The 23,754-nt window shown below is 40.3% G+C and overlaps 1 protein-coding gene across 17 annotated transcripts in view; it reads right to left on the bottom strand.

Annotated features, from left to right (window-relative positions):
- Nucleotides 1-23,754, bottom strand: part of rapgef6 (Rap guanine nucleotide exchange factor (GEF) 6) — a 159,465-nt gene that overhangs the window by 16,888 nt on the left and 118,823 nt on the right. For 9 of the 17 annotated variants that reach the window (XM_034206548.1, XM_034206549.1, XM_034206555.1 and 6 more), the window contains 11 exons: nt 23,095-23,259; nt 21,111-21,218; nt 20,482-20,685; nt 19,876-19,984; nt 19,499-19,742; nt 16,314-16,325; nt 13,430-13,587; nt 10,847-10,861; nt 6,244-6,484; nt 2,266-2,433; nt 1,824-2,039 (listed from right to left, as the gene is read on the bottom strand). In XM_034206548.1, coding sequence (XP_034062439.1) covers nt 1,824-2,039; nt 2,266-2,433; nt 6,244-6,484; nt 10,847-10,861; nt 13,430-13,587; nt 16,314-16,325; nt 19,499-19,742; nt 19,876-19,984; nt 20,482-20,685; nt 21,111-21,218; nt 23,095-23,259 — 1,640 coding nt within the window. The remainder of the gene's footprint in view (nt 1-1,823; nt 2,040-2,265; nt 2,434-6,243; nt 6,485-10,846; nt 10,862-13,429; nt 13,588-16,313; nt 16,326-19,498; nt 19,743-19,875; nt 19,985-20,481; nt 20,686-21,110; nt 21,219-23,094; nt 23,260-23,754) is intronic. The other 8 variants (XM_034206551.1, XM_034206554.1, XM_034206552.1 and 5 more) reach the window with 3 other exon arrangements.

The raw sequence follows: 23,754 nt of genomic DNA, 5'->3' as shown, positions 1-23,754 counted from the left end.
TTCTGCTCTGAAGTGTCTTCTACAGCAGCAAACAGAGGGTCACCGTCCTCCAGATGTGGTACCACACGACCCAACTTAGCTTGTCCATTATGTATTATGTATTTTCCAAACGATAATCTCTTCTAATATACAGAAATAACACAGTGACGGTTATTGCAGAACTGCATCGTCATGCTTTTACATTTAAATGCTGCATTAACAATGAATACATCAAGCTTCTTTATTTCTGCTGTACTGCTCCTTCATACTTCCATACATGATGTATTGTGTGGAAGTTTGGGGGAACACATATAAAACAAATACACATCCTATCTTCATCCTGCAAAAAAGAGCCATACGAGTTATACATAAAACTACCTACAGAGAACCAACAAATAAATTACTAAAAACACTAAAACTACAAGACCTGGTTGACTATAAAACTATTCAAATGATGTTCAAAGCCGCAAATCAACAATTACCTCATAATATCCAGGGACTTTTCACACGGAGAGAAAGCATGCACATGTTGAGAGGAAACTGCATTTTCAAAAAAACACCCGTACGAACAAATGCCAAACTTCATTGCATCTCATCAAAAGGTGTTATAACTGTAACGATGCACTGAAATATTGTACAAGTCTATCTAAACTGAAAGTATTATTTAGGAGCCAAATCATTAATGGTTATGAACAAGACCTGTAAAATCCCATTTGTTGTTATTTCTTGTAATTGTAAAAGTAATTTCTTTCTGATTGTTTTGTAAAAAAAACAAATGAACAAGACAAACATGTCGCTGATGACGATGACCTAATGTTTTATTTATAAGAAAAATATATGTTAGAGGGGGTAGGACCAGAAAAGTTTTTTTAAGCTTCTTCTTGCCCCTGTTGAACTTGACAGAGACTATCTGAGAATTATTATATATATATATATTTTTTTGTTATTTTTTTTTTTTTGTAGGCTACTTTGTTATAATTATTAATTTGAGTGAGAAAAGGAAAAAAAGGAAAAAAGAGAATATATATATATATATTATTGTTGTATGTTTTTGTTTCTGACATGTTCAATAAACTGACTAAAAAAAATAAAATGAAAAATACAATACCCTCTTATGATTATTTATAACACTGCAACATTAACAGGGTGAAGCTGCAGCAAGAGCATGACGTGCTGTTTCTGAATAATTACTCTGGTCTGGGACCAAACACACACACTCCCAACTTCCTGATTAGACATTGACATAGATATTGAGCTTAAACACAATCACATGCCCAAGTTTATCCCTAAAACAGACTGATGGCGCTCCCTAACGTTGGGACACATAATCATCAGCTCAGTCTGAAAGCCATGTGAGGCCAAACCACAGAAGTCAGAGGCAATAACACTAGCAACAAACAATAAGTGTAAACGTTGCTATGGGACTCGTGTTTTGAACGCTGTAGGGTTGCAGAGACAGAATGTGTGGTTTGGGGGAAATCAGGGCAAAGCTCATTTTGCACGATAGCTGCCAGGGGTAAGTGCTGAACGAGAACCCTGTCTGCTGCAACTGAGGAAAATGATGAAAGAACGTGTCACCGCACTTCATTTAGGAAGCGAACACACACACACACACACACACACACACACACACACACACACACACACACACACACACACACACACACACACAACACACACACACACACACACACACACACACACACACACACACACACACACACACACACACACACACACACACACACACACACACACACACACACACACACACACACACACACACACACACACACACACACACACACACACACACACACACACACACACACACACACACACACCTGATAATAGCGAACATGGAGTTGAAGTTCTTGCACTCTCTGCAGTGCAGGGAGATCTTGATGTAGTGTTTGATGGTCTTCATCCTCTTCAGGGCGTTGGGCTCCCTCAGGATCTCCGTGGCCACCCAGAAGGTCTCCTGGTTTATCACCTCCTCAAACTGTTTCAGATTACCGCTTCCCAGCGACGAGTCCAGTTTAAACAAGTCGTCCACATATCTGGGACACACCAGGACAAAGACGTTAAAAAAATACTTTCAAAAGAGTCCAACAATCAGGGTTTCTTTAGTTCAGGGGAAAATATCACACATATGTTTCAGCTTGTCTCTTTTTGTCGATTGTAAAGCATCCTATGATTTGAAACTGCAATACTAATGTGGTTTTTCAGTCATAATGATGTACTCTTCCTGCTGTAAGCCAATTTAAACGTTAGATGACTACATACTCTGTGGACTCGATGTTCCTGAAGAGCTCAAAGTCTCTCATGGACAGCTGGGCGGCGACCTCCATGGTGCTGAGCTGCAGCAGAGTGATCTGACTCTCTCTGAGGAGGTCCTGAGCATCGTCGTCCGAACACAACGTCTCCGTCTCCATGTTGTTCTTCAGGTAGTACCTTCGGGGGAGGAGGACAGAGGGACAGAGGATAAGATGTTGGAGTTGGAGCAATACTATCAAGTACTGTTCCTACTTTGACCATGTTTAAAATGTGAGAAAGGTTTAACAGAGGGATATAGTTAAGCTTTTTCTATAGTGGGTACTGCTGTGGAGTGTCACAATGAAAACACTGAAACAATGACTTCAATAAATGTATATGTCAACAGATTTCACACAACTGCTTTAGGTTGATTATAAGCTAGAGTATTAACATGACATAATACATTTCATTAAAGCCAAGGTTTCAGTTTTTTCAGTGCACATGGCACGATCCTGCATGAAATAAAGGTGTTTAAAACTATATTTATAGTCATTTTCCTAATAAGTTATCGTAAAAGTGTTTAATAATTGAAAACTAAACAAATAATAAGAGGAATGTTTATGTCTAAGCTATCTCAGAGTATTTTTAGAGCGGATGCAGTTAGTTTTGCAGTACCCTCAGATGCTTTCACAAAGGCTGCAGAGGCAGACATGTGGGTGGACACTGCGCTAAAGAAGGAGAGGAGAGATGAGCTCTCAGCAAAAGAGAGGTAAGAAAGATGACAGGTGCATCAGAGTGTTCTGCGAGTGCTTCCAACAGCAGGCCATCCCTCTTATGTTGTTGTGTTTTTCCAGTATGTGTGAACCCCCCCAACCCCCCCCCCTTCCCACACTTCCACTCTAATGGAGATGTAATTTGGCCATCTAGGAATCCTGCTCCTCGGCACCTAGACCTGCAGCCCCCAGGGGCAAAGTGTTGGCATGGGTTGTGACACTAAATTGTCTTTGGTTACTCTGGAGGAAGAGCCAGAGTGAAGAGCAGCTAACAAGAGATGTGAGAACGTGAGGTGAGAAGATCATGATAGATTTACATTTAAGTTAAAGCATAAGAGGTGTTTCATTTATTTATTTATTTTAGCTCAAAAGCAGATTAGCGTATGCATGTTGAAGGATGTAGTAACAGATTTAGATTTGAGCCATTTAAGAACACATAACATAAGGATAAGTTGAAAAGAACAGATGGGAAATGATGCAAGATGATAGAAGATACAGGGAGACAAGACAAGATACAGTAGAGAATAGGAGACAAGAGGGGAGGAGAGAAGGGCGAAAGGAGACTAGAGGAGGTAAAAGGAAATAAGAGGAGATGAGAAATGGGAAAACAAGACCAAAGTGGACTAGAGACCTAGGCCTACATTTCAAAATGTAATTCTAATTACATAAGATAACCTTTAAAATCATGATATAGAAAATATAGAGCTCTGGAAAACATTTAGAGATCCCGGCAGCATTATCAGTTTCTCTGGTTTTACTATTTATAGGTATGTGTTAAACCTGTACAGTGAACATTTTTTTATTTTATTCTATAAACTACTGACAACATTTCTCTGTGTTGGAATTCAACCGACACTGGAATGGAATGGCTGCCATACATGCAGAGATTGAGATTCAAGAAAAATGTGGAGTGGTTTTTTCCAGAGCTGTATATTCCTGCACATATAGAGAGGAGATGAGACTACATTAAAGACGGACACAATGGTGAGGTAGAGTCACTGGAGCCAAGCCATTACAAAACAGCCTATGGTGGTGTGAGTGTGTGTGTGTGTGTGTGTGCATGCGTGTGTGTGTGTGCTGAGCATTATGTCTCCTAGCAGCATCTATATGTTTTTGGGCTGTGTGAACAAGGCTTGCTATTGGCTAGTCCCATGCCCTGTTAGCCTGCCTGTCAATCATCAGCTGCAGTGAGGGAGAGGAGGAGGAGGCGAGATACGGAGAGAGAAAATCAAGTCTCTATACAGTATATGTACTAATCCTGATAAATACATCCACTGTGAGTACGCAAACATCCTGCTGACACTGCGTTATGTGTTTGTATATCAAAATACTGCCAAAAATGTCATGTCAGTAATGGCGCAGAGATAAGAGGGAAAAAAGGAAAGTAACGAACCAATTTCTCACTGAAGGGCAATTTCTTCCCACTGCAGCCCAGCCATCCACCAGGAACACGGGAAAGTGTTCCCATAAGTGCCCTCTGAAAGTGTGTGTCCATAGGTGTCTGCTAGGACTCCCTGGTAAGAGTGTGTGTGTGTGTGTGTGTGTGTGTGTGTGTGTGTGTGTGTGTGTGTGTGTGTGTGTGTGTGTGTGTGTGTGTGTGTGTGTGTGTGTGTGTGTGTGTGTATAGATGCATGTAAATAAAGTCTGTAAATGTCTATATGGGTATGGATGGGATGGCTGCGTGTTTAGGGGGGGGGGGGGGGGGGGGGGGGGACTGTCTGCATTCATATCTTTGTATGTGCCTGTGTGCATTTGAGTGTGTTTATGAATTATTCCAGAAGGGCCATGCTGTCTGCTGAGGCCTCCGCCCCTGACAGAGGATGAAATATTCATGCTAACCTAGTTGGGAGAGGACTGATGGGGGACCACGGGAGACAAGGAGAGGGGGAGAGAACTGTGAAAAAGCAGGCCGAGGAGCCGTTTTAAAGCAGACTTCACAGCCGCGGTCCAATTACCCTTTACGTCCCACTAACTTTCATCTTAAAAAGGGAATATATCAGCCATCAAGATGACAGAGGGATGGGAGAAAAACAAACTAGCAATGGCGCAAAGTGTCCTTAAATGTTCAACCTACTATGTGGAGATAAGTCGCCAATAAAGTGAACATTTTCAAGATGAAACACAACAGGAATGTATCATCCCTGATGGTTAGGCGTTAGGAAATATCCCTTAACCAGCATCTAAACTGTTGTTTTTCTTTATTTAAGGAATGCTAGCATGTGTTATGTTAGAAGTAGCAGCTTAAGATGTTCTCCAACACTTTTTAAGGGGGAAAATACCACTTGATTTATCCTTTGACTGAACTAGGACAGTGGCTCTTCATCCTGCTGCTCAGCACCTGGAGTCCTGCTGGCTGCAGTCGAGCCACTTACTCAGAAACTCATTTACACCTCGGAAATGTTCACTGAATAATCACATCACAGAGTAGCACCCTGTATCACCAGCAGCAGCATTGAGAACCACTGCTCGACAAGAAGTGAATCAATATATACGTGTTGTACAAACTGTTGGATGGTGTGAAGTCTGTTAGTAGGAAGATATGACATCACCTTAAACTCTTGCACAGTGTAGCCTATTACCAGAACAAACTCGCAGTAGTCGTATCAAGTTCTGAGCTCAGTGTGGTCTTCCGTAAATCCGAACCCATTCAAATATAAAATGACGAAAAAAGGAAGGAAAATATTGCAGGATTCTGGTTTAAAATTAAATCGCAGTGGGTCTTTCAAGACTTCAACGCAACATATACATTCACAAATGTTCTGTTCTGCTTCCAGCTGCCTTTTGTCCAATTCCCTACAGTGGATCCACTATAAATGCATGCCCAACATTTTATCCATGACCAATATGCTTCCCTTAGCATGAAATAGTGTTGCTTTCGACTTTATTTTAGTGTTCTTGTTTGTTGCCTTGTGTACTTTCAATTACAAACACAGAAACACACAGTATAGACGACTAAAACCACTATCTGAGGCTTAGGTTTAGTGTCCTTGGGCAAGACACTTCACCCTAATTTGGGTTAGGGTTAGAAGACACTTCACCCTAATTTGCTCCTGTGGGTATTGTCCACAGTAGTAACTGTTACATGTCTAATATGTGTAATATATAATGTAAAGCGGTTTGAGTATTTGGAAAAATGCTCTAATACAAATGTAATGAATTATTATTATTATTATTAAAGCACCTGTCAACCAGTTCTCGGTATGAGATTTTCCAGAATAATGTGTGCGTTTCCTACCTGCCGTTGAGCTGGATCCGATCAGCCAGTTTGGAGAGCTGGTCGGGGAGGCGGCGCTGTTTTATGACTCCCTCCGGGCTGACTGACACCTCACAGAGGGAGTAGGTCTCGGGTGCTGACACCAGGCCGAACTCGTTGACAGTGTGTGAGACCACATCCTTGGCGGTGGTGTCCTTACTGATGATGATGTAGCAGCTCTGCTGGTCGGCCTTAAACACCCGGATCACCTGGTCTGGGATATCTGAGAGCGAAGAGGAAATAGAAGAGGACAGTTGTCAGTGACCAATTACAGTTGAGCTGATGGGTACTGTATCTGAAGGCCAATACTGTAACATATGTCAATAATGCAATACAACTAACTGGAATGAAGTCTACGACAATAAAACACTCATTTAAAAGCATTTTTGTAATTCTTGGCATTTACCTTTGTCTGGGTAATCTACCAATAATGTGACTGTTACTAAATGTGGTCAGCCCAAGTAGTTGAATGCTATTAGGTTATGGTTTCCATATTCTATTTTCATTACATTATGGAGGGTTTCAAGTGACAAGACTTCTTCTACTGTGAGCAGATCTGCTGAGCGGCCACCTCTCCTGCCAAGACGTCTCGGTGTAAAACCAAAACAAAGACACAATGGTTTCTGGTGTTACAGTAACTTACTTTTAAATGAAATTCACCATATCCAAGTATTTACATTCAGCAATGGCATTACTAAATGATCCTACTCTCCAGTCAAATCATAACACTGTTTCTTTATCGACTTTCCAGCCTGGCTGTAAATTCAGTCAGTCTTTCATTGAAGCCAATGTTCTAGTAGACTAGCATGATGGCTCTATGGATATTTGTCTTCCAACGGCAACATCTCTACAATAGTTTGGTAACATAATTGACATGTTTTATGTTGTAGAACTCTACAAGGCTGCGGAAATGACAATGCTCACATATAAAAGTACAGAACACACAGATTTGTACTTGTTTTTATACTGTGCATCAGCACAAACCTGGGGCTATGTGTACCCACAGCAAGATCAATTACAAAGCATCTTTCACATTTACACTTTAATCTCTTTGAGCCTCACTAAAGCTTAAGCAAGACAGAAAAATAAGGACGCATGCACTTAGAAAGGAAAAGGAAACATTCTTTAAGCTGCATAACAACGGTAGAGGAAGCAGGAATCTTACAGCAAACATGCTTGTAGGTTAAATCAAATACATGTTAAACCTTGACTTCTACACATTAACCTCTCTAACTTCGTTTAGGTGTTGTGACCCATTGTTCTTTGGTTTGTTTTGCTATGTAATAATAACATTTGAGTTAGGAATTACAATCTATTCCTGTCACTTATTTCGCTTAACTTAAGACAACTATTATTAGATAGAATAAAAGAGTCATTTAAGATCATACAAGTTTACAGATGAACAAAAGAAAATAGATGAAACCCACATTCTTCTTAATGTTATTAATAATTTAAACTAGAATCATTATCTTCAACGTATGATGTAATGTAGCAATTAAAAAGCGATGAATGCAGAAGTGAATAATTCAAAAATCAACAAGAATAAAAGTGCGTCTTCTCTAATGATGTAAGCTGCCGTACTAGATTAGTGTTTATTTTATATGTTCAATATTAAGAGGGACAAATAAAAGCTTGAATGTTAGTGGTGATGCTGGAGCAGCTGCACGCGACTCACATGGTGGTAAATAATGGAAACGTCTCCCCTGAGTCAAACACTGCCTTAAAGATCGCTGTGTTTGAGTAAGGAAGAGGGTACGGCCCATTAGCCACAGGCAGCCGAGGAGCTTTAAAACAATGAGTCATGGACGCTGCACGGAGACAAGTGGAGAGGGAGTCCGACAGACCAGATACAGCTGTCATACTGCGGTGTGTGTGAGAGAGTGTGTGTTGAGTTGGATAACATTAACTGAAATTGGAAGGGGATCATGAAGAGACCTAAGAAATACAAAAGCTGAGTTGGACTTGTTCACATAGATTTGAATGCAAATAACAGTCATTTCTTCCTGTTAACCAGGCAGAGAATGGTTAAAGTCATCGCCATTGTCTGATCTGACTCTGGGGATTTTTCGGTGTGTGTGTGTGTGTGTGTGTGTTTAATGACAAGAGCTGGAGCGCAATAGGAAGAAACAAATAGCTGAAGGCAAGACCAAGAACAATAATGTTAGAGTGAATGCTCATGATGAATGAGCTCGGCTTGTTTAAAGACAACTGTGTGTGTACAGGATTCCCTGCATGTTCAACATCTTTGATGTATGAATAAAAGAAGTGAGGATATGTTAAGGGAAGTTCAGTTTGGATGTGACCATGTCGCTGTTGGTTTCTGTTTCTTTTTCTCTGTGTTGCGATTTGACAAGAATGTACATTTTATATTCATATAAAAGGAACACAAATGTTTCTCCTCTGCAATTTCAGCTGGGAGGTCATTTACATATAAATGGTTTATTTAGATGTCTTTTTTCAATGCATAGTTATAGTGTTTCAACGTCTTATTTCTTCAAGCACCCCTGCTTTGTTTAATGGATTCTTTTAACTTTTCTATTTTGCAGTCATTGGTTCCTTCAATGTCAACATATTGATGTTTTGATATGGCCAATCTTGGTTATGAATGATCTCTCTATGGACTGGGAGCTTATTGATTTAAATCACATGACATATGCACTTGATATGACGAGTGAAATGATCACTGACTGTTTGCCTGAAGAAGGCAATGAGTGCATTGATTCCTAAAAGCAAACCTACAAATGTTGCACCACAGGAATACGTGTGTCATTCTCTGTGTTGCTGCAGTCTGAAAGCTCCTCTCTGTTTATGTGCAGCAGAGTGGCGATGGAGGGTTGAGAGGAGGCTAAATGCTTTGTGTCTCATTAGCTTTGATTTGTGATTAAAGTGTGGGAGGCTCTGGGCTAAATAGCTAGCTATAATATCCGGGGGGCTTAATCGTGTTTAATCCTCTGGATGAGCTGCAACCTGACCTGCACACAGGAGGACAATCATTGCCCATGCAGTCACACATCCAATCAATTATCACCTTTATTAAAGTATCATTTATTTTCATCAACAGCAGAGAGTGTATCCACGGTCTGAAGCCAAAGGGGAAAAAAAAAAAAGTCTTCCTGGTTTTTTTGCAAACACAGCACTAAAAGAGGCAAAACACTTCCCACAAGCCTCAGTTTACTCCTCGCCCTTCGATGCCAAAGCATTTCTCAGTCACTCCATCATACAGTCGGAAGACATAAATCTAGCGAGAAAGCATACAAAGCAGCAGAGTGCAGGGCGTGAGAGCCGGAGGAGTGGAGAGGAGAGGGAGCAGAGCAGCTGGAGTTAACACCAGAGCTCGGAGAAATAAACTCAATTAGAAAAGTTCTATTGATGCACATTTAATGTAAATCCACACATTCTACCTGCAATGTCCCCTTTGCTGTAATTATGTAAATATCCCCGCTTTGGGACGAATAAAGGATTTCTTATTCGGATATTTCCTCTTTAGTGCGAGCCTCAGAGCTATTTTATGTCTTATTGTTTCAACCAAAACTACTGAAAAAACTAAATCCAACAACGGATCTTTTCTTCATTCTGTAGCCAGAGCTTGAAACTACTCATGCCTTCCAAACACACACTATAAATCCATATGGCCTCATTAGGTGCCATATTCTTTTTAGCTCCTTCTTGTGTCAGTGGCTGGAAGGGTGTGTCGGAGTCAGTGTGTGATTGACAGCAGCCTGCGGGTTAACTCTTCCTCCCGCAGCAGTGCAGAGACAAAGTAAACACATTTGCCCTGTAGCTTACAAGCAGTGGGCAGACAATGTGGTTAGTGGTGTTGAAGAGTGAGGCCTTCCTCAGAATCTAACCTGGCCTGAGTGACGTTTGCAGGAACGTTTACGTGCTGTTTAACGTGCTGCAGCCGAGGAAACAATTAACTGTATAGCCTGAAACACTGTCATTAGCATTTTTCCCTGGAGAACGTTTGTTTGTCTGTTAGACAGCCTATGATAGGACGGCGTGATTGCAGCCTTATGGAATTATGGTTTGGAACGAAGCAATTTCATTGTCCCTTTTGGTGGAAGTTCTCAATCTAAGTAGACTGGGAATTCACTTTTTGTTTAATAATTCAAACAGTGGGGGCACCATCAAGAAAGAAAAATGATTTATATATATAAAATATGAATTTCTTTCTTTAGGTAACAGCATATGTGATTTATAGAGCAGATATGTATCCTGGAGAAGAACAACATACAGTTTGATATAAGGTGGGACTTAAATGCAATCTGTTGGTGTTTATTAACCATCCATAATAATGTCGATCGCAATCAAGAAATATGTCAACGGATTCAAATTGATCACTGTCTTGTGGTCACAAATACTTAAATGAACTGGTTGTAGTAGTTTGATTTTTTTGAGAGAGAAACTCTTATGTTCTCACAAGAATAGATGAGAAGTAGTAGTACAAATGCACACATGTGAAGATTGGGTAGGGGGAAAAGAGATCATGGATTAAAGAACAATACAGTCAAGATGGAGGGGACTTTTGGGATCAATTTGTTATGAAACACATTCAGGCTTTTGCATTGAAGATGTGTATACTTACAGTAGAGTCCCAGAGCTTGGCAAGCAGAAAGGAGAAAGATAAATCACAGTGAATATGAGCGTTAGAAAGAGTGTGTGAGGAGTACAGAGAGACAGTTCCTGGAAACATTGTGGCAGATTTGATGAACAATAGGGGGAAAGACCAGTGGATGTTCTACTGTAGCCTTAATCTGTTCATGGGAAACCAGAGGGGAGGAGTGTGACTCATCATTCCTACACTATAGAGAGTGCAACTTCACTGAGAAGACACAAAGACACATATTTTGTCTAAATTAGGAATGTACTAGAGAGTATTTTCATTATCATTATCCATTGTTTCATCTTTCAGTCCATAACATGTCCCATGACTCAAGGAGCTGTCTTCAAATTGCTTACTCTTTTAGCCAAACCATCTAACACTCAGGGATAATACATTTAAAGTTCAATAGGACAGAAAAAGATAGCAAACGATCCTATTTGAGAAGCTTGAACCAGAGAATCTGTGCTTTAGACAAATGTGTCTATAAATACTTAATAAATTGATCCATATCGGCAAAATACATTTTTTGATTTGTTTACAAACCATCCATTGCTTACTTTGAAGTACATTACAAGCTATGTTCATAACATTTAATTTGAATTAGACTGTCTAATAAAGTAAGAGTAGATCAGACAAGACAACAAATTGCCACAAAATGACAAGGAAACAGATTAGCGACAAGCTAAGATAAAAAAACAAACCTAAAAAGCACTTTAAAACAACCCAAGAGTTGTCTAACTCCATAAAAAAGTCTAATCGAGATATCAAGATTTTATATTTATTCTGATCCATATGCTAATTTAATTATAGGTAGGATTTTTGTGGCACTAAAAGCTCTTTAAAGTATCTGAAACGTTGTATTTAAGAAGGCTGCCCTGCCATTCAATCTAATGGGAAGCCAGAGGACGGAAGTATAGCTGATCTAATGGCGGATGATTTATGTGCCACAGTTGGTGCGTGTTTGTACTCTAGTACACAACGAACACATGTGATGTATAGCCTTCCAACCACAAATCTACATGCAAGTGTGTGTATGTGGGTGTGTGCGCCTATCTGAGTGTGTGTAGCTCATTAACAAATGGATGGTGGGATAAATCAGGACTACATTCACTCTCCCCCTCTATTTCACCTTTCCACTTTCTGTTTCTTGTTCTCCCCTCTCAAAATGTTATCCCCCTCAACACACAAACACACACACATATCCACAGGGAGCGCTCCATGTTAGTCTAAATAATAACGGGTGCAGGAACCCTCCTGACAGGAAAGGAATAAATAAGTTGTATAGTCCAGGAGGTTAATCCTTTTCCGACGGACACAATTCTGCAACAGCAGTGCAAAAAAGACCCCTGGGTAAGTGTGTGTGTGTGTGTGTGTGTGTGTGTGTGTGTGTGTGTGTGTGTGTGTGTGTGTGTGTGTGTGTGTGTGTGTGAGAAAGTGTGTGTACACCTGTGCTAGAAACCTACAGTGACTTGCTTAAGGTGATTTAGGGCATGTTCCTTTTTTAGCATGGAGTATTTTTGAGGAGTTTGTCGGTATTTCAAGGAGGAAAAAAGATAAAAGATAGAGAGTTTGCATTCCAGACTAACCAACACTACACTTCTCATATGACTGCTTTATGCGATTATGTTCAAGGATGACAGGTGGTTTGCAGAGCGTCTCTCAGCGCTCACTGAGCATTGGAGTCCTTTACTCAACAAGTGGCTTTCACTGTTCAACAAGGCCAAGGATGACAAACAACTTCAGGAAATAAGCACTATATTGTTTGACTGAGAAACCTGAAATGAGGTCATGAAAGTCAAGAGCAACTGCGACTGAGTGTGATGAAAGTGGTTCTATCCCTGCATCCAAAGAACATGGCGTTTTTTCTGAGGTGTTTCAGACATTCTGAGTTTGGTTCAATCCTATTAAAATCTTGGAGTGGCTGTGCTTTTCCCAAGGTGAATGTTCAAAAGCATTATTCAACAAACCTTTAAATGCTCTGGTTAAGATTAGTAATAAAGAGTCATCTCTGTAATGTGTTGGGAGACGTCTGGGAAACAGTTTTAAGAGACGTTTCCAATATCTTCGGCATTTCTCTCAACAAGAACCCAAAGTAGTATTACTGGGGAAAACACCAGAGGAAATACAAAAAAAGATTCCTACCTATTTCTGGTAATTAGAATAGCGATCATCAAACAAATTACAAGGAATTGGCTAAGATAATAACTTAGTAAACTCACAATGGAATAACCTAGTAAATGAAATCTATGTAATGGAGAAAAAACTATGAGAATTAGAAACCAAATGCATATCTTTGAGGAAAGGTGGGAAAAACGGGTCAAGTATAGAACATGAATATAATTAATGTATACCTGAGTATTAATAATGTATCCATTCTTTTATTTGTAATAATATTATTACTATTATTGTGTTATTTATTTTCAGATATGTCATCTGTTATGTAGTTCATCTATGTACCTAGATGTTTTTATTTTGTTATGTATACTTTGGGAATATTGTCTTAAAATGAAAAAGAAAAAGAAAAAAAAAGTGACATCCTTCTTGATTTTTTGAGTCTCTTCTCACCTGCGGGGTTGGAGAAGTCGAGGACGCTGGCGGCCGGGTGCAGCAGGTCGGGGCTGCTTGACGACAGGTTGCCGGGGATGGGCATGATTGCCACACTGTGCCGACACTGCTTGGTACCCACAATGCTGTCATCCTGAGACTGACCCATGCCCCCGTCACTGGAGAGGAAGAAGGGACGGGGGGAGATTTGAGGGGGAAGATAGGAGGGAAGGAAGAATAAGGTAGGAGTGTTGGGAGAGGAAGGGTGGTGTTAAAAGAAAAAGGGTGTGGTATTAAGAGAGAGAAAGAAAACAGGAGAATTAGATTTGAACCTTCAATTCATCATTTAATCTTCCACAATTCATTTGAGGCTTTGCGCAGCAGTAGACATCTTTCAAAAAAACTGCCTGAATGCTTTCCCCTTATGCTTTATGACTTTTAAGCACCAGCATTAGATTGAGTGCCTTTACCTGCATCTTGAACATATAATAACTCATAACAAAATATCAGGAGATTTAATCAAAATGTCTACTCTTACAGAATGACAACATAACATTTCAATATCTCTATATTTGTATTTTAATATGCAGCAGTGACACAGCAGAAATTCATCTGAGAGGCGGTTTCATGAATGGCAGGAACTGATAAGGAGCATTCACAGAAAGAGACAAGAGACACGAGTTCTCTTGTGTTCAGAGACACAAGGTAAGTAAACATACACAGGACAAAGAGACAGGCACGCACAAGACCACAGAGACACAAACAAGCAACAACACAATTGAAAATAAATGATAGGTTAATGTAACAAAGTTTCATGAAGTAATGACGATTTTAGCTCATTCAGATGTGACTGAATGTGTTTTTATTTGCATATTTGTACTTTTTCCCCTGTGTTCTCCCCCCTTTTTTGATTATGTGCAGTGGCCGAATGTAACTACTTACATTGACTCAAGTACTGTACTTAAGTAGACATTTAAAGTACCTCCACATGAAGTGTACTCACTACAGCATTATGCTATCTATTTTTGAGGCAAGTTTCCTACTTTTTACTCTTTTCCAGCTTTAGTTACAAGCTATTTTGCAGATTAATGCGAAACATTTTTATAAAATATAATTTACTTATAAATCATGATATATTACTATAGGTTACCCAGCAATAAATAAAATGACTAAAATAAACCCCTTTCTTTGCCAGATGCAACATTAAAGTGATGATATAATGAAATTGTATGATATATATGATTCTGAAATTAGCCTTACCGCATAATGGGCACTTATGGTACTTAAAGGTCATTTATGTTGTCAACACTTTTGTAGTTTTACTAGAGCACAAATTAGTATTTTCACACTGTAGTGTTGCTAATTTGACTTAAGTACAATATCTGAGTACTTCTTCCACCATAGTGTTGGCATGAATCCCTCTGTTCTCAGGTGTGTGTCCAGCAGTTGGCTGGAATATGAGGCAATACTGGACTTGAGAGACAGTTGCCTCTCTACCTGCGGCGCTCAGGGATCTGCACACATTAACCTTTACATTAACAGTCTCATTAGACTGCCTGGACCTGCACACATGTGATGGAAATGGCGACTCTCTTGAGACAAATCCATAGATGGATAGGTTAGGTATTGTGGATTTAAATAGCCCTGCCTCAAATGATATAAGTGGGTTTTCCCCAAGGTTGAATACAACTTTACTAAACAGTTGTTGCAGCTTTAAACTTTCAAGATTAAGAATGTAAGTAAATGTATATTAATTCAGACTGAAACAGAATAAAAGAAAATAGCAATCTTGAATTGTCACTTCAAAGATGTGATGATTTATTAATGTCAACTACACATTTCAATATGTTGTTGTTTAGAGTTTGAGTCGCAGGCTGTAATTGGGTGTCTGACACATGGTGTTCGTCTTGTCCTTCCCTGCATACTAACGGTACTGTAGCATCCCTCTGTGTGTGTGTCTGTACAGTGTGTACTCTACACACTGCAGTGATGCAGGGCTTCCACTAACAAAGGAACAACTGCTATAGCAAAGCCTATGTAATCATCACCGCTCGAAGATGGGAGGACAGTCAACACAGACAAAGGAAAGTAAAGAAAAGGAACAACAAACAAAAAGGCATATTTAAAATGTATTCAGGTTGGTGAAGAAAGGAGGAGGAAAAGAAAAAGGACATTTAGAAAGAGGACAGCATGGGACTCATTTTAAGGTCTGACCATATTTGCACTTAGACAAATGGAGGTTAAGGGCAAATATAATTAGATGTGAAGATGAGGCGTACTTCTGATGATAGGGGATACGTCTGACTGTCACATACATGTATTTTGGACACCATTAACAGATAATAGCAAATAATTGTATGATATAGCAAATCATTTTGGTGAGAGATAAATATACCATTTAAATGCTAGATTAAATATGATGTAGATGTAGAAGATGTCTAGCATATACTACAATATGAAAGCTTTTATGTTTTATAGATAGAGGTATTTATCTGATTTGAATCAGCTGGCTGGTGTACTGACTGTCAAACACCAAAACACTAGGCCAGAACACTCTTCTCTACCATTTAACACTTTCATTTACACCAATAGATCTCCTTTGAATCTATTCTCAAACATCCCTGCAGAATCCAGACAGTTTTGATTGAATGACAGGGAATCTAAGATGGAAAGAAGGCGTGCAGAGGAAGAGAAGGAACACCTTGACTTTGCGGGAAAAGTGGGATTCTTGAGTTAAAGAAATTAGCATGAAATCTTCAAATGAATCCCTCTAAGAATGCTGCTGAAGGTCAGTGGTGTGGTGTGTGTTTGTGAGTGTGTGTGTGTGACTGCCTGCTGTGCGCCGGCTGCAGATGGATACTGAATCAAATGGTTGGAGGACGGGGAGTTACGCAAGAGGTCTTACCGAAACAGGCCCCTGAAGCAGCGGAGACAAACGGGAGAGAGACGACATTGAAAAGCATGAAAAGAAAAAGTAAGCAAAAGAAAAGAAAACAGAAGCAGAGCTCTGCTGGAGTGTTAAGCTAGCAGCTGCAGCAGAGCCTCTCATTTCTTACACATACTTAAACACAAACATACATGTAGGAAACTAAAAATACAATAGTGTGGACACACTGAAAGGTTGGCTGAATTAAAAAGGAAGAACATTTTTTAAATGCCAGCATATATTCATACACAGCAGATGACAGGAAATTGCAGGATTTGTGAGGAACTTCACTATTTTACCCCATTCACAAAAAATACTTAAGATGTCAGCAAGTAGCAGGAAGTCATAAGGAGGATATCTTTAGAAAACATTTAGTCTCAATGAAAAAGAGCATCAAAGCACTACAATCTTTATAATAAGCAAGCTTTCAGTCAGCGACTTCGTAAAAAGGCAAGGGAACTACATTCTCTCTGTTAAAAAATGTTTTAAAGAAAACATCATACAGTGTACGTTTGACCACAAAACAGCACATATATTCCTTGCAACTGTCCAGTGAGCTTGCAGTAAAATGTGGACATCTTGTAAGTTGAATGTCGAGATGCACAATCACTTAATAACACAACATGGCAATACACATCATGATTGAATGCATGTAGCTGTATCACAAAGAAGTAGAGAAGATGAAATGGCATCATGGGACATGAGGTTACTACTTAATTGCCGTCTCACTAAATCACAGAGACTTCTGAGGCAGACTGACTCAGGGGCTTAAATCTTGGTCTATTGCTTTCCAATCTGTGGAATGTAAATCAACACGGCTGGTCAATATGGGATGCGTGTTAAGGTGCATGCACAGGCCGAGACATCTTCATTTGGCAGAGAAACGACCCGTTTATTGCCGCCGTGTCCTTGTCATATAAAATCCTAGTCTGAGCACAATGTCAGCCAAGAACAGAAACGGGCAGCAGCGTAGTCGATGGGTTTGTGTAAGAAGAGCTTCTCAATTGGATTTTAAATTGTTCATTTTCCTTCTTTAAACTTGCCAGGTGTTTAATAAGAGACAAATACAAGTATAGGGACCATGGCACATGGCAACAGTTTGTGTCTTAAATTGGGAGTGGGTCGGTATACTTAAATGTATCTGTAAAAGTACTTTCTGTCTGTGTACAAAAGGTACAGTACGAGCTGTTTTGACAAAGAAGACAACTATATAATGTTGCCTCCCTGACACATGTTCATCCTACAACAAGCACTGATGAATCTCGATTGCCCCGAACCACCCGTCTTGTCTCTGTTCTCAACTCCACTCGCTTTAATCAGCCAGCAATTCCTTTAAACCAAAGAGTGGTTTGAATAGTGCCTACCAGAAAAATATAAAGCAATGAAAGCCCCCTTGTTTGGTCGATAAATAGAACGCGGTGGAGAGCCTTTTGAAGATCAGATCAATGGCCGCCTGATAGCGTGTGGCGTTATGAGACAGACACACAATCAGTTTCCATGCTAACTGTGTGGCTTTGTGGACATAATGACTGTCGAGAAACTGTGAGAGTGGAGAGAGAAAAGGGAGGGAGGGGAGGTAGCTATGACAGTGTGTGTGTGTGTGAGTTAACTGTGCGGACGGTTCACTCTGTAATTAACATGGAACATCGTTTTCCCTCACACACACACTGACACAGTTTGGAGTATAATAAGGCCTAGAGAGGCATGAAATGATGAAATGAAATCAAGCCTGTATCATCTCGTCACGGCTGGAATATTGAATATGAGCCTCCGTCTGCACAATTGCTTTAAATTGCTCCAGATGCTGCAAGTGTATTGGTGTATTATGGATGGCAACGACAATGGTTATACGATGATGATAATTCCTTTTACATGAATTGTCTGGAATCAATTGACGCTACAGCAGCTAAAAGACTGCGACCAAAGTAAGACATGTGCAAAAGAAAACCTACACATTTTGTTGTATTGTTTATGTACCCATGGCTTGAAATCAGGAGGGTCTTTCACTTATTTCTGTGTACCAAAATTAAGGCAAGTATTTTTATTAAGTTGAATGAAATATCTCCTTTTCCGGGTCATACAAGCTGCAAGGAGAGGCTAAATATGTTTCTCTATCGCTTCCTGAGGGGCCGTAAGTATTTCAGTTCAGTGGCAGTTCAATGGCGCATTTCCACTACAGGGCCTCGCTCGGCCTCGCTCGGTATGGCTAGGCCTCGTTAGGCCTTGTTAGGACTGGCTCACTTTATGCTGCGTTTCCATTACAGTTTAGTAGCTGGGGCAGTAACTATAGTAACGCAGTGTAGGCGGAGCCGTGACGTCATCTTCAATGAGAACCACAGAAAAACAACATCAGCCGTTAGCTGTTAGCACTCAAGCTCACAGCTCCTCATATCTGTTCAGAAACTAGACAAAAGTTAAACAAGTACAAACTATAGACTGTCTGTGTCATGGCGAATACAGTCGCTGGTTTATTTATGTCTGTCTAGGGCGTTGTTGTGAGTGTGGACGGTCGGAGCATATACTGCGTTAGCTTAGCCGATCTCCATTTAGAAAACACGCATTTTAAAAGGATTTTTGCCTGCCGTCTGTTGTCAAAGCATTAATTCATGGTTTTTACTAACCGGTATCAGTATGTTGTTACTTCGGCATCATTTTGAAACGTGTATTACAATTAAATCACGGTCAAATATGTTCATTTTGTTGTAGTTGTGGACCCCTTGCCAGCGATTCTCTCTCTAGTTTAGCATACTCAGCCCGACTCAGCCTGGTTGTTGGCCCGGAAAGAACCTCGATTGTATGGGGCCAGAAAAACTGTGAAATAGTACCCGCTAGCCGGAACTACGCCCAGTGGAAACGCAACCAAAAACAGGCCGGGCACGGCACGCTTAAAGCGAGCTCCGCGCTGTAGTGGAAATGCGCCATAAGATATCTGATCACAACACCAAGATTTTCTGTCGGCAGATGGTCACAGCTTGCTTCAATACTGATAGAGAGATGGTAAACAAATCTTGTTAGAGAGGAGTGGTGCCCGGCTGAAAGATACAAAAATTCTGGAGTCCTTCTGACTGCTTATGCTCTCATATATCATCTAGAATTGAATATTAGGTTTTCTTTCCCATTCAAGCACTGGCTGAATGAAGACAGCAGTGTACATGTCTTCCTACCTGAATGGTTTGGGTGGCAGAATACTGAAGCGCGTCTTCTCCAGCATCTTCCTGATCTTGTTCCGTCCTCCTGACACAGTGTTGGCCTTCATTTTCCTCGTGCTCTTGTGGTCTGTCGGGAACTCCATGTCTCCGGGAAGGTCGGGGATGGAGAAGCGATTTCCTTTTTTCTCCTGGATCTTGGGAATGTGAGGGACGCCGTTCTTCTTCTCGTGCGTGATCCTGCTCAGGAGCTCTTTGAACACTAGATGGAAGTATGAAGAGAGGAGGAGGGGGTTGGTCGCTTGGTCGCTTTCTCAAATGATTAGCACTGATGTGAATTAAAGCAGATTGTTCTATATGTTGTGTGCGAGTACAAATAATGTGACTTTGCTTACCAAATATGTTGGTTTTGGCAGTTAGGGCGAGATGTGTGTTATTTCTCAGGATGTCAACTGCTTTGGAGAAGGAGATGTTCTCAAAGTTTTGACCATTGATCTCCATGATCTGAAACAAGAAATGAAATAGAAAAATGATAGCAGAAGTCAAATTAATAGCATGAATTTCACTCAAGACAAATATATTTTATCTTTTTTTCTGACATCTGAAACACATCAGCTGTATTCTGGTATGCCTATCACAATATTTTTCCAAACTGTCCTGACTAGGCATTTTTCCCAAGACTGAAATGAATGTGGTTCCTTTCTAAATGACACTAAAAAGGGAAGTGTGCAGTGCAGTATGACAGCAGGGAAGCCTGAATGGAGAACGGTTGTTTCTTGTCAGCTTCTGCTATAGTTAAATGTAAACAAAAAGCAGTCAGTTGGGATATGTGCTGTATAAGGCAATACAGACATGATCAAATCATAAACTGGAAAGCATTTGGAAATGGTGAGATTTTGTTGGAAGTTGGATATTATGTACCGCTTGGTCTATTTCTTAAAAAAGTAGAAATACATCATGTCTAATAGTGAAACACCGCTTAATTTGTTTTGTCCTCTCACCTGATCTCCCCGTTTGAGTCCGGCCTCGGCTGCCTTGCTCCCTGGTTCCACCGACTCAATAAAGATGCCGAACCCTCTCTCGCTGCCGCCCTGCACGCTGAAGTAGAGCGGAGACTCCCTGGAAGCCTTCTGCAGAGTGACCTGTCTCCACTTCGCCTTGGCCGCACATGCTATATTCAGCAGCCTCAAATGGCCCTTCATTTTCTGACAAAGATGGAAAAAGGTTGAGTTTGAGAACTCTTGCATTTAAATTGGCTTTTGTTTCCTGATGTGTGCTAAGTAGCTTTTGCATGAGAAAGTAAATTATAGTACAATAATGGTTTGATCTGAGCTATTATTCTGACGCTATGTCTTGAGGGACTCAGGGAATTCAAATCCACTATCTGAACTGAATCATAAATACGGAAGAGAATTAGGTCAGAATTCTGACTTAAAAAAAAAAAAAAATTCTGACTTTTTCCTCAGAACAAAAAAAAATAAAATAATAATTCTGACTTTAAAATCAGAATTCTGAGATTAAAGTCAGAAAAAAATAAATCCTCCCAAAAAAATAAATCATGTGACCCTAATCCTCTTCCGTACATAAATGACAAAAAAAGAAGTAAACATTAAGTTTGACTTGTTCTTACTGCAGTTTCTAGATGTCTCTCAAAGTCCTCCAGGAAGCGTGTCATGGCCGGGTCGCCCTCAAAGTCGTTGAAGTGGTTGTTGACCCACAGCAGCACTATTCTCGTCACCTGTGAGAACACATTGAAAGCTTTATTTAGTGGAGCCACAAAACACACTCTTCTTTTGACACAGTTCCTGTCACATTTTACTTTACCTATTCAGTTCTAACAGTATTCAAGTACCTTTGCTTTGACAAGAAATGTGTTGAGAGCTCTTTCAGAGTGCTTGTACTGTAGGTGTGGGGTCAGAGGTCATGTTTAACTACTCTGCAGGACCGTGGGAGCTAGTAGTTGCTCAGGGACACTTTGGAAAGCTAAATGCTTGACAACAAGATTGCTTTACAGTAAGTGGAGTCCTCTTTACTTTACTGTCAAAACTGCCTGTGTTAAATATTTTTCATCTATATTTAATGGTTAAATCAGTTAACATCAACTTTAATTTCTGCCACAATGCACTGCTAATGATCAAATGTCAGTTTTAATTCATAAAAAAACACAGCCTTTAGAAGTCTTTACTGTAAAACATAGGAAACAGCAGGGAGTCTATATAATGATCATGTGCATGGCTGCAGAGGAAAGGTTTAACAATCGGTTGACTGCTTCATTTTGCCAGCAATAATTGGAAGAAAAACCTAAAGCAAGGGAATCTGGAAACAATTATTTCTGCAGATTTACACCGGTGGTAACATTGTTCTAACCTTAGCAGAAGGTCAGAGAAGCAACCAATGCATCAACACGGAGCTTCAATCAATTTATGTCTACTTTCCACTCTTTCTTTCACTTCTCACGCCATCCCTCCTCCTCTCTTTCCACATACTGTATCTTTTTCCCTGCTCGTCTTGTACAGGATTAGATCCTGTTTAACGGAGCTAAAGATTATTATAAGCCTGAATGACAACCACATAAAGAGTATTGACATTACACCACTAATCTTGGGTTAAAGCAGTCACTGTATGGACAGTGGGAGTGCCAGGCATGGACAAATCGCTGCTGTGCTCAAAGACAGCTGAGCTGGCTGAACGTGTATCGATCGGGATGTGAGCGACAACAATTCTCATCGACGAGCATGAATACAAAACATAAGTAGTGCTAAGAACGTAAGGACCATCAGGCACACATACAGAGTGAAATAATGTATACAGTTTCAACTTTTGTATGTAAAACTACCCTTAAAGGTCCCCTATTATACTTTTTTTCTTCAATTTATTATATTTCTCAGATATATACAGAACCTGTCTCTGAAGTGTTTGGCTCGAAATACCAAACAGATCATTGTAGCATCCCATAAACAGTTTCAGCCCTGTTTCAAAAGTGCTGATTCTCTGTCTGTTACTTTAGATGAAAATAAGGAGCCCCTCCCCACGCCCCTCTGAGAGATATTTGGTTACAAAGAACACCATGGTGCTCTAGGAGGAGATTCAGGTGATAAGGTGGGGGGGGGTTGCCTTGGTTGGTGATTGGCTAATGGTTACACAAGCCAAAAAAACATTATAACATCACTAAGTGGCCAAAATCTGATCAGCTCATTTTCAGACAGGTTTTTATAGAAATGGATCAGGACAAAAAGAGAGAGAATCGTTTTTCCTGAAACTTTCAGAATCTCTTTACACAGAGATTGTATCTTTTTCCCTGCTCGTCTTGTACAGGATTAGATCCTGTTTAACGGAGCTAAAGATTATTATAAGCCTGAATGACAACCACATAAAGAGTATTGACATTACACCACTAATCTTGGGAGAGAGAATCGTCGAGCACACATGAAAAAGTGGATTTTGTGTAATCGGTGACCTTTAAACCTTTACTTCCAGAAAAGGACCTGAACATTCCTACACACTTGACCTTTACCATCTACTCTTGTCCAAACATGCATGCAAATGGGGGCCACACCTTTAACAACACAGTGTACATACAAACAGAAACATCCAAAAAAAAAACAACAACTCACTGTGTCTCGAAGGTTGTCCATATAAAACCACTCCAGCAGTTTCCTGCCGACCTCCATGGGATTTGAGATGAAAGTCCTGTAGGTCAGCAGGAAGTCCTCGATGTAAGTGGGGTCCACCACCGACGGCTCCTCCACCAGGTGCATGATCAGACGCTCGGGGGTTCCCTAGGGTGGTCATATATACACACACACATGAGGATACAAGGAGAAAAATATACAGCCCTCACTCTTACACACAGATGTAGGACAGCTGAATTGACACAAGGGCACATTTAATCTATCCACACACACACACACACACACACACACACACTTCAGGGGACATTACATTGACTTACATGCATTTTCTGGAGACTTATCCTAACCATAACCAACACATGCCTAACCCTAACCCTTACCCTTAACCTTACCCTAACTCTAACCAAGTCTTCACCCTAAAATTAATGATTCCCCTCATGGGGACCTCCAATTTGTCCCCATAAGGGGGGCGCGTCCCCACACGTGACTGTGTAAACAGATGTAGATCCCCACAAGTATAGTAATGCTAGGCCACACACACACACACACACAGGCCCACACACACACACACACACACACACACACACACACACACACACACACACACACACACACACACACACACACACACACACACACACA

This window comes from Gymnodraco acuticeps, unplaced genomic scaffold (genome assembly GCF_902827175.1).
Source record: "Gymnodraco acuticeps unplaced genomic scaffold, fGymAcu1.1, whole genome shotgun sequence".
In the NCBI taxonomy this organism is placed as follows: Eukaryota; Metazoa; Chordata; class Actinopteri; order Perciformes; family Bathydraconidae; genus Gymnodraco; species Gymnodraco acuticeps.
This window is presented reverse-complemented; position numbering and strand designations above follow the sequence as displayed.